This window comes from Amphiura filiformis, chromosome 4 (assembly GCF_039555335.1).
Source record: "Amphiura filiformis chromosome 4, Afil_fr2py, whole genome shotgun sequence".
In the NCBI taxonomy this organism is placed as follows: Eukaryota; Metazoa; Echinodermata; class Ophiuroidea; order Amphilepidida; family Amphiuridae; genus Amphiura; species Amphiura filiformis.
This window is the reverse complement of record NC_092631.1, coordinates 9,775,049-9,786,433: the sequence shown is the minus strand read 5'-3', so window position 1 is coordinate 9,786,433 and position 11,385 is coordinate 9,775,049. Positions and strand designations below refer to the sequence as shown.

Genomic DNA, 11,385 nt, shown 5'->3' with positions numbered 1-11,385 from the left:
CACTCCACAAATCGAAAAAAGGGTGTTTTTTTTCCAATTTCGGGTATCCGATTTTGTGAGAAAACTTCAATTTTGTGTTGGGAATAATCTGCAGTCATTACATGTAGTGTCAATCCGGCTTGAAATGTGGGGGGACAATCGCCCAAAAAGTGGCTGAAAAGAACAAAAAACGGGTCATCTTGCCGAAAACTGGGGGGATTGCAGTTGTAGTTGTAGGCCCTACTTTTAATATATATAAGTGCTTTTTTTTTAGATTGTGTTTAACAACTTAAATTTCGTGATCCTAGATTCCTCTTTTTGACATTTTTCAATATATCAGCATGATCAGGTGCTGTGCAATAATTATGAGCCCTGTAAATTTTTCGAACGGCTTGCCAAAAATCACTTGCCCCTCCCCCTCTCGGCCTGCCAAAAATCGCTTGCCCCCCCCCCCTCGTCCCGGGAAAATTTGCATAATATTAAAGCTACGTTTTCCTACGACTTTTTAGAGCGTTTTATTATTTTATTTAAAAGGCGCCCCATGAATGTGTGCCTAAAATCGCTTACCCCCTCGGCTGGTCAAAATTGCTTGCCCCCCCGCTTTCGGCTCGCCCAAAATTTCTTGGCACCCCCCAATTTTACCTTCCCCAAGGCTCATAATTATTGCACAGCCCCTCACGAAAAAAGCTTATTCCCAAAATTTCAGTTGGATCCGATTTTGCGCAACTTGCAATTTATGCATGCATGATTAGGCTATCTGTACGCTCCGGAAGGTTTTAAATATTGGGGGGGGGGGGGGAAATGTTTGGCGAAACGCTGCAGGGGGTGTGCGGGAGGGGGACACGCGAAGCGCGGAAGCTTTTGAAATGCATACATTTTTACATGAATTCTATATTACATTTTGAATTATACCAACAAAATTATGAATATTACCTTAAAATTATGAATTTTATCCTAAATTTGTGAAAAGTATGAATTTTACCTCAGATTTTTTTGGGGCTCCAACTACTGTCAGTTGTAATTCAGATTTGACGATATTTTTTTTGAGTAAGAATCTTTAAGTAATAGACCCACACTTTTCAGGAAAGTTTTATGTCAGGTCAATTTGCAAAATATGGGTAAAAATGCTAAATTTTAACATTTTTGGCTCAAAATTAGGGTCGAAACATTGTTAAATCTCATTGATATTGGTTTTGTTTGATAGATAATTTTAATATCTTTCATTAGACACCAAAAATGTGAAAATCGAGGCTGTTGTTAATAAATGGCATGTATAAAACGAATTATACAGGAAAACGGGTCAACTTTGAGGTCATTGACCTCTGATGTCACGCTCCACCGCTCACGACACTCAAGACTTCACTTTTCAGATGTCCCATGGGATGTTCTATCCAACTATCATAACAAGACACCTGGTCATTTTTGTCAAAGAAATTCCTGCTATCTCTTGGACCATAAGGGCACTTTTTCCAAAATGCGGTCTCCACTAAAACCCACTTACCGATATACCAAAATCGCTGGATACCTCCAAAACCGTGGCACATCCCCATATACCTTCAACCAATGACAATCAAAAAGATTGAATATTCAATCACAAAAATTGAATATTTACGGGGGGGCAGGTGCCCTGGGCGCCACCCTTAGGGGCGCTGAATTGACCAATTCAGTATCGCTTCTGCGCCCCTCCAAGCGATGAAAATCAAATTTTTCGCGCGCATTTTAGCACAAAATCAGTTGAAACGTTAATTTAAGACCGGATCTTCTATTACAAACAAAATTAATTAGTGAAAACTCATTCTAAACACACGCTACTTGCCAGTACAATAAGAGTAACGTATGATTGAATAGTGAAATCATGTTACTGAAGACTAGAGTATTTGAGTGAAACCAAAAAAAAAATCAAATTATTTTTCAATCTATTTGGATTGATTCCTGTCATCAATCGTTAAAAAACTCTTTCCAAAAATGTTTTTTTGCTGAACCATGAAATGGTATCAGCCTACATTAGTGTATCTTACTTACTTACAGACTGACCAACCTTTTGGTCTGAAATGGACATATCTTTAAATGCCACAAAGGTATGAACTCCCGAGTGATGTCAAATGAAAGAGGAAGGAAGGAGTAAAGAATATAATAAAAATATTTCCTAACATCATCCAAGGGGTCACAGGGGTCAAAAAAGGTCATTTTAACCGAAAATGCTCCAATTGAGCGGAAATTTATATGCAATGAACCTTATGACATTCTAAACATGTTTAAAATATTTTAATATTCATTTAAGGTCATTAAGGGGTCATAAAGGGGTCAAAGGTCAAGTTTTCAAAAATGCTCCAATTGAGCTGATATTTATAATGCAATGATCCTTAATTACATTCTAAACATGTTTAAAATATTTTAAAATTCATTTAAGGTCATTAAGGGGTCATAAAGGGGTGATACATACCGGTACATGTACCACATGCACAATATACTGCCAAAGCCCCATGGTTCAGCTATGGTGCGGTAACCGCTCTAGTTTTTATCTTGAGGCTCCATTCCAAAAACCGGTTGTTTTAAAAGTATTTTTGATATTGGCCTTATTTTTTTGAGATATTGACCATATAAGGGGCTGTGCAATAATTATGAGCCCGGGGGGCCGGGGGTAAAATTTCCAAACCGCTCGCCAAAAATCGCTTGCCCCTCGGCCTGCCAAAAATCGCTTGCCCCCCCCCCTCCCGGCCCGCCAAAATCTTTGCCCCCCCCTTGCACATGCCAAATTTTTGGGATCCCACTTTGCAAACCTTAAATGCCCGGGGGGGGGGCACTCACATGTTAAGGTGGTACGGGTATGTGCGGCGGTCAAGGGTCCGGCTCCGGCAGTTCCTTAAGCCCCATATTTGGATTTGCTCCAGTTCTTTGAGCCTCAAACTCTGACAATTGTAGCTCTTTAAGCTCAAATTTGGAAATAATATAGATATTTTTAGCTCAACAGCCTATAATTTGGCCCTAATTTCAGTTCTTCAAGCCCCTATTTTGCCCGAAAATCAGTTCTTAGTTCCCAAAGTTTGGCGCTCCGCGCCGCACACCCCTACCAAAATTTAAGTTGAGTGCCCCCCCGGGCTTAAATGGTCTAGATATATGTTGCGAGCGCAGCGAGCAGGAAAATTTGCATATTAAAGCCCCTACGCCTTTTTAGGGCGTTTTATTTAAAAGGCGCCCGTGAATGTGTGCCAAAAATCGCTTGCCCCCCCCCCCCCCAAAACCTGCTCTTGGCTCGCCAAAAATTTCTTGCCCCCCCCCAATTTTACCCTCCCCAGGGCTCATAATTATTGCACAGCCCCTAAGGCATCAGAATGAACTTTTAAAATCCACAAACGCTTCTTTGGGTGCTTTTCGGATGTAAGCAAATACAACCAAACCGAAACCGTTCTTTTCGATGATATTTTCATTTACAGCGAATTCCTTCTAGATTTCGTACAAGAGCGCCACAAACATGAGTTTTGAATCAACCGGTACGGCAAGTACCGGTATTTTGTAAATTAATTGTTCTATACGAATCTAGAACAATGTAGAAATACGGGAGTGAGGTCTAATTATAAGCATTTGGAGCAATATAATAATTACAATCACGAAATGCGAAATCATTAAGGGATCTAAAATGAGCGTTTATTGCGTTTCGACAGTATTTTTTGTGGGACATGAGAGCACCTCGGACCTATCGAATTGCATTCTGAATACGAAGCAAGCATGTCTTTCTGATATCAAATAATTTTCATTTTTGAAAATCACATTATAATACAAATTTTATGACAAATTATAAAAATTTGATATTTGTCAAATTTTTGATATATAACAGTCCTCGAAGTAAATTATATAAATCTAATGATATATTAAGTGTATGTAGCAGGGAAAGAAAAGCCGACGATCAATTGAAAATTTTAACTTTTCATATTGAAGATATGGATTTTTTTTCAAAAAAACCTATTTTTTTTTTGGTGTTTTGGGAAAAAAATCCATATCTTCAATACGAAAGGTCAACATTTTCAATTGATCGTCGGCTTTTCATCCCACCTACATACACTTTAAGTATAAATCATCAGATTTATAAAGTTTACTTCAAGTACTGTTAAATATCAAAAATATCAATTTTAATGATTTGCCATAAAATGTGTATTAAATTGCGAATTTCAAAAATCAAAATTATTTGATATCAGAATGACATTCTTCGTATTCAGAATGCAATTCGATATGTCTGATGTGCTCTGATGTCCCAAAATAAATACTGTCCAAACGTTCATACCCCAGCCCTTAAGTGACCCAACCTAAATTTTCTCATTAAAGTGAATCTCCTCACGCCTTATTTAACGTTGTGTTGGAAAATAAGTGTTCTCTTTTGTTCACCTATGTGTTAATATCGGTAAATAGCCATTAAATATTTTCATTAAAAAAACAACGGCGCCACGCTAGACAAGTCAATCATCATTATCTTTCAGAGATTCATAATTCATTTCATTATCATGATTGTTCCGGTTGTGATCGACGGCTTACAGATATGACGTGAAACACACTCACTCACGCGTTGTATTTATGGACTTTTTGTGCACTGCAAAAAAAAGTGTTCAGAATTAGAACACTAAAAATTGTAACACTTATTGAACATATAAAAGTGTACTGATTGTGAACACCAAGTGTTCCAGACTTTAACACAACAGTATAATTTGTGAACACGTGTGTTCACCTTTTGAACACTTGATGTTAACATATTGTCGTCATTTTGTGAACATGGTGTGTTCATGTTTTGAACACCTAATGTTAAAACTTTGAACACAAAGTGTTCCAAATCCTAACACATTTACATGTTCAATGCCATGTAACACTTTAAGAACACATTTACATGTTCAAAATCAAATGTGTTCAGCTTTAGAACACTTGTGTTCTAATCATTTAGAACACTTGTGTTCTAATCTTTGAACACTGAGTTGTGTTCACAAATGTCATACACTTAGTGTTCAAGTCTGGAACAAGATGGTGTGCATATACATACGACACTTAGGCCTACATATGTTCAATAAGTGTTACAAAAAGGGATGCAATACGGCTACGCAAAGCAAGGTACAATGGGTCAATGTATAAATGTACACCTTTGTCCGAAATTTAATTGTAACAACAGACTCAGTACCGTAGTAAATTACAGCAAACCTAGACCTATGGCTATGCATGTTTGACCAGTGCAACATCGCAATTACATCTATTCCATCAGGCATGCCATGGCATGAAATCGACCCGCATACTGACCAGTTGTAAGACACACTCGTCAGAGGTTTAGGCCTACAGTATAATTCACATTAGACCTATATCAAATTGCAGATTTGCACACTGTCTGACCATGTGACTATTGCATGGTCATGATTGATAAGCTTACTGCGCATTCATTAAAATGCACTAAAACCACGCAATACAAAAACGATGAATTTACATTTTTAGTCTCATTGTTCTATGATATGTGGAGAACACGTTCGATATATTTGTTTTTAAATAAAATGGTATTTTGTGGGTAAAATCTCACCTCCAAATCCCCGTCCAAATCACGGTTTCTCACTCCGATGAAATCGTCTGTTCTATTAACGGTGCAACGACGCATGCGTGGCCCGGCACGTGATAAATATAGCCTACATACATACAGTGTTCAAAACGAACACATTACATGTTCATTAAGTGTAAAAGTTGTGAACACCTGAGCTGTAGGCCTACAACACGATTTTATGGGCGTGCACCCCGAGTTATTTGGAGTGTACGGTATAGGCCTATATTTCAATATTCGACGTAAGCCTACCATAATAGGCCTATTGTCAGGTATTTTTATATAAACCGCAAAATGTTCAACATGTTCAATGTTCTTTCATTCCGTGCGAGCTGCAGGACTGTGTAAAATAAAATGAGAACAACTGATGATCTCAATAAATAATAGTAACTAATTATAAAAATGGTTTTACAATCAGGCGAGCATTTTATGCTAGGCCTATATGCCTATAATAGTGTTGTGAAAATTGTAGATTAAACATACAGTGTTCATTTTATGAACATTTAGTGAATGATCAAACACTATGTGTTTAAAAGTTTCCTCTGACGTTATGTTACGAACACTAAGCATTACAAAAGTGAATGCAGTATGTCGAATAGGCCTATATGTCGAATTTGAACAGGTGGTGTTCTAATGCTGAACATTTCAAACACTATGTGTTAAAAGTTTCCTCTGACATTATGTTACGAACACTAAGCATTCTGAAATTGAATACAGTATGTCAAAATTTGAACAGGTGGTGTTCTAATGTTGAACACTTCAAACACTATGTGTTTAAAAGTTTCCTCTGACGTTATGTTACGAACACTAAGCATTATGGTTACGAACACCAAGCATTATGAAATTGAATACAGTGTGTCAAATTTTGCACAGGTGGTGTTCTAATGTTGAACACTTTTTTTTGCAGTGTGGAGAACAAATCTCGATTTTCACAAAAGCAACTGACATACATGCGAGATATAAACTAAGTCACCTCGACAATGAAATAATAATGCACTTTTTGTAACATCTGCCGAACTAGAGTTCAACCTTGGGCGCGCGATCATATAACTGTATCGAGAAACAGAATTACGTCAACTGGAAGCAGAGACATAAAGCATTATATCCAAAACATTTTAACTTCAGTGATTGCGTGCTCTTGTTAAATATCTGGGTTGGAAATGATGTATGGTGCACAATAAATCTTAAAAGCAATTAACACACGTTTCTAAAGCATTCAAGATGAACGTCACCACTCCAGCGATGTCATCTCCTTTATGTTTGACAACACCGATTCCCGCCAATATTTCTGCAGACGATTTTAATGTTTCATATTGTGATACCAGTGGAGAATATGATGATTCTGAATCTGATGATGGTATTGTTGTATTTTTTAGCTACGGTCAACGGGTTGTGTACGCGTTTATTCTGTGTGTTATTGCAATTATTGGTAAGTGTTTTTTTTTTCTTTTATGTTGTAGCCTACTTTCATAATAATCATATTATTCCCAACAAACACAAAACGTTTTCGACATTATTCGCAAAAGGTTCCAAAAGGTTGCCAGAAAATGTTTAAATGTCGGGTTAAATAAAAGTGTATATAAATGGTATAAACGGGGGTATAAAACGATTTCATAAAATTCAAACCTATCTTTTGAAAACTTACCGCAAACTTACTTTACCATACTGTTATACTTAGGCCTAATAGTGTTGACGGAATATTTGGGGGAAAATATTGCCACAATATTTTACAATAACTTGACATTTTGACAACATTTTAAAAATGTTGTTGCAGTGTGTTTTCATACAAAACGTTTCTAAAACGTTTTCATGACCTTTATAAAGCCAATTTAATGTTATTAAAACCTTTTTATCAAAACTCAAAATATAACCAGTTTATAACGTTGTGTTTGCCGAGTCAGAAAATCTCACCTAAAATACGTTTATGTCTACGTATGTGTCGAAAACTTGTTTTGTAAGTTAGCCTGTCTGTCGAATTTTACCGTGACACATTCTGATTTACTTTTACCACCGAATAATTTCGACATTTCCTAAATTTGAACATGTAGTTCGCAATTTCAACATCTGTAATGCATATAATGAGCTGTCAAAACATCGTATAATCTTACTAATACTCGAAGATTCCATTCAAATCGTGGTCATTACTATTATAACTATATATATTATATTACTATAATTTGATTCTATTCTCTCACATCCCTGATCCAATCAAGAATCAATTCTGAATCACCTCAATTTGTTCTGATTTAACTAAAATTAAAATCAAAGCAATCAAACCGAAGGTGACAAAATATATTTTGACTCAAACACTCAATTCCAATACATGTAGTTTGCATTCATACATTCCAGATTCAAGGAATACATTCCTCTGTCTGTCTTTCTTTTTATTCTTATTTTAATATTTGTTGTTTATACGAAACGTGAACAATACCAACATCAGAACAAAAATATATGTATGGGAATCCATACACTTGTGATTTGTGTGAAGTTTCTTCCATCAAAGACCAATCGGGAGTCCAATTAAGTTGTGGAATGAATTCAAGTTGAGGTACCAGATAATTGTGCTTCATGTTGCACCTTGCCTGCCGCTTCAAGGCTGCTATAAATTATTTCAGTCCATCTATACATTACGTGGACAGTACCTAAAAATCGAAGCAGAAATACACCTGGAGCAACCAAAACCACAGGTCATATCTAATCGTCATTGTAATCTTTGTTTTAACAGTCAATAGCACAATAGGGATTGGTGCTATTGATTGGATCAAACAGGTGAAAGATTAGCAAGACGAATATACCTGAACTGCGATTTTTTTCCTGGGGCCTTCCTGCTTCGAATTTTTAAGGCGTGGCCACGTAACGATTTGACAGGTAATTGTAAAAGACTAGAGATTCAAAGCAGTCTTACACAATACAAACACACAACACTTACTATAAACACTTGCCAACTAAATTAAAATATCCTTGAAACAATTTATAGCTTCGAAATATCTATATAAGACATGATTCATCTCGACTGAAGCATTATTCCATTTTTATTTTTATGATTGATTCTAGACCTGTTATTTTATACAGTTAATGATAATCGGAAGCAATTCTTTCAAGGTCAAAATTTCAATTTCAAAATTGATTTAGTTAGTGCTTGTATTGATAAGCAAATACATTAGTAATGTTGTCTTACCAGTAGCGGGAACAACTTTTATTAATACCATTGTCTCTGCCTTACCAGATTATCGCAAACGCTGTAAAAAAACATATTTCTAACACTGTCTCGTTCAGGTGTAAATGATGAAGTCTTGATTGGTTTGTAAAAAGTCAAATGGGTCCCTTTGGCGCTTAAGTATGTGTGTGTTTATGTCACTGTGTGTTGGTAAAATAAATACGAGCAGTAATGTTGTATTTTCAGATACAGGAATATCCTTTATCAATGAAACACAATGCAATTCTACACACCATTGCGATAATGAACATATGGCATGTGGGGTGTGTGGGATGGCGTTGTTGGGTTGTGTGCGTGATGTGCAAATGTTTTTGCGTTTATATACGTATATAGTAGCCTTAGGCCCTATTTATATTTATAGATTCAGTTTACTGCCATTACGATCCAATTCAAAATCAAATCTTAGTCACCTGAATCTGCTGATTCAATTCAAATTCAGTGTTATCATTGCACCGAATCGAAACAGGACAAAATAAATTAACTTTATAAAATTCAATTCAATTCTGTATCAAATAACTGATTTTATTAAATTGCTTATTTTTTTAATACCCTCACAGGCTTCGTCGGTAACGTTATGGTTGTAGCGGCTTGTGCAATGGTCAAAAAGTTGCGGACCAAAACCAACTCATTCGTCGTCAATCTATCCATCGCTGATCTCCTAACCAGCATCAACCTACCATTTTATGCACTTGGAATTCTCAGTGTTCATGGATGGCCTCTTGCTAATGGATTTTGCATTTACACTGCCGCATCCCTAATGATGTGTACAATGGCAAGCCTGTATAGCATGGCGGGAACCGCCGTGTGCCGATGTGCTCTTATTGTCCTCCCACATTCAAAATACCAAGTTTATCTTTCCGACTTTCGTACGGGAATCTTGATAGCTGTATCCTGGTTAATTCCAATAGCGTGTACAACATTCCCAATATTTATCGTTCCTGATTTTCTCCAATTCAATGAACGTTATTCTGCATGCTCGTGGAATACCGACCACTGGTTTAATAGCATTTACAACTTTGTGCTTTTTGTGTCCATGTTCCCAATTCCTTTAACAACAATTGCAGTTGCCTATTTCAAAATCTGGAAACACGTGAGAGATCACAGTAAAAAACTACAAGCCGCTGCTTCAACTTCAACTGGCGGATCGAGCACGACAAATAATTCCCGCCAAAAAGCAGCGGTAAGCAAAAGACAGATGCAATTGACAATCAACCTCCTCATCGTTGTCGCAGCCTTTCTCGCCTGCATTTCTCCGTATACAATCTTCCTTATTTTACCAGCATCAGTTGGAAACTACTGGTTGGTACCACCGTTGTCTATACTCTTACAAAGTAATGTCTGCATCAACCCGTTGGTGTATGGCACACGACATCCGGATTTTAAAGCGGCATTCCGTAATATGTTTCGTTGTATGAGACCTCCTGAAGTTGCTCCTGAAAGAACTGAACACTCAGCCGGTGAATCAAAGAACTAGAGCATATTTAATATTTTATATACAATTGTAAAAATTTGATTGAATTGTTGCAGAAAGGTAATAATTGCGTATGTCACCATGGTTACCTTCTGAACTCGCAGTATATAAGAATTTTGTTGCCTGATTTGTCAAGAAATAGTTTACATATTTTAACATAAACGTTAATTAAGGCTTTTATCTGACACGACTATACCTTTCTGCAAACTTCATCGTTGTTGTAGTCATGATAGTGGGCTAAAGTTCTGTGCATTTCCCTGTACTATAAATACTAGTAGTATCTGTTAAAAATTGGTCGATGAAGACCATGGGAACCATGCATCTTTGTCCTAAATCTTCCAAAGCAACGCCTATGGAAGTATAAGTATATCATTAAGTTGAGCAAAACCCAAGAATCGGTCGCTATACCCTGGTTTCGCCAGCCCATTCTTGGGTTTTACTCCACAAACTAAAGAATAGCTCAGCAAAACTCAAGGGACCGTTCACAAACACTTGTAAGGTAAGGGGGGGGGCCTGATGCAAAAAAAATCATCGCGCAAATTTTTCGGGCCCCACCTTTACAGACCTCAAAAATTTCAGGGCCCCCTTTTTGACATGAAAATTATGGGTCAACCCCATAGAAAAGCATATAAACTTAATTTTTCCAGGAAAATTTGTGGTCATTTTTTCAGCCCCCCCCCTTAGGAGGGTCAAATTTTTCATGACCCCCCTTTTTGCATCAGCCCCCCCTAACAAGTGTTTGTGAACGGTCCCCAAATCGGGTAGCAATTCCAGGGTTTTGCAGTCCATTCCTAATAATAGGCAGCAATCCCAGCAAACACAAAAACGTTTTAAAAACGTTTTAAATAAGTTATATTTTGACTTTTGGTTTAGGTAAAAACGTTTTAATAACATTAAAATGTCGGGTTATATAAAGGTCATGATAACGTTTTAGAACGTTTTGTGTGAAAACACACTACAACAATATTTTTAAATGTTTTCAAAAAATGTTATTGTAAACTATTTTTGCAAACATCTTTGCCAAATATTGTGTCAATACTTAAATAACATTATGTTAAAATATTTGAACCCAGCAAACACAGAAATGTTCTTAAAATGTTTTTTCAAAACCTTTTAATAACATTTAAATGTCGGGTTATATAAAGGTCATGAAAACGT

At 36.6% G+C, this 11,385-nt stretch overlaps 1 protein-coding gene across 1 annotated transcript; it reads left to right on the top strand.

Moving 5' to 3' along the window:
• Positions 1-6,452: 6,452 nt before the first annotated feature.
• Positions 6,453-10,721, top strand: LOC140149686 (histamine H2 receptor-like). The gene is made up of 2 exons (XM_072171759.1): positions 6,453-6,968; positions 9,314-10,721. The coding sequence occupies exons 1-2, from the start codon at positions 6,761-6,763 to the stop codon at positions 10,228-10,230; spliced, it is 1,125 nt and encodes a 374-aa protein (XP_072027860.1). The 5' UTR covers positions 6,453-6,760; the 3' UTR covers positions 10,231-10,721.
• Positions 10,722-11,385: the final 664 nt, after the last annotated feature.

Coding starts and splice junctions, on each gene's coding strand:
- LOC140149686 (XM_072171759.1), top strand. CDS start 6,761: ATGAACGTCACCACTCCAGCGATGTCATCTCCTTTATGTTTGACAACA. Junction 6,969..9,313: donor GTGTGTTATTGCAATTATTG/GTAAGTGTTTTT, acceptor ATACCCTCACAG/GCTTCGTCGGTAACGTTATG.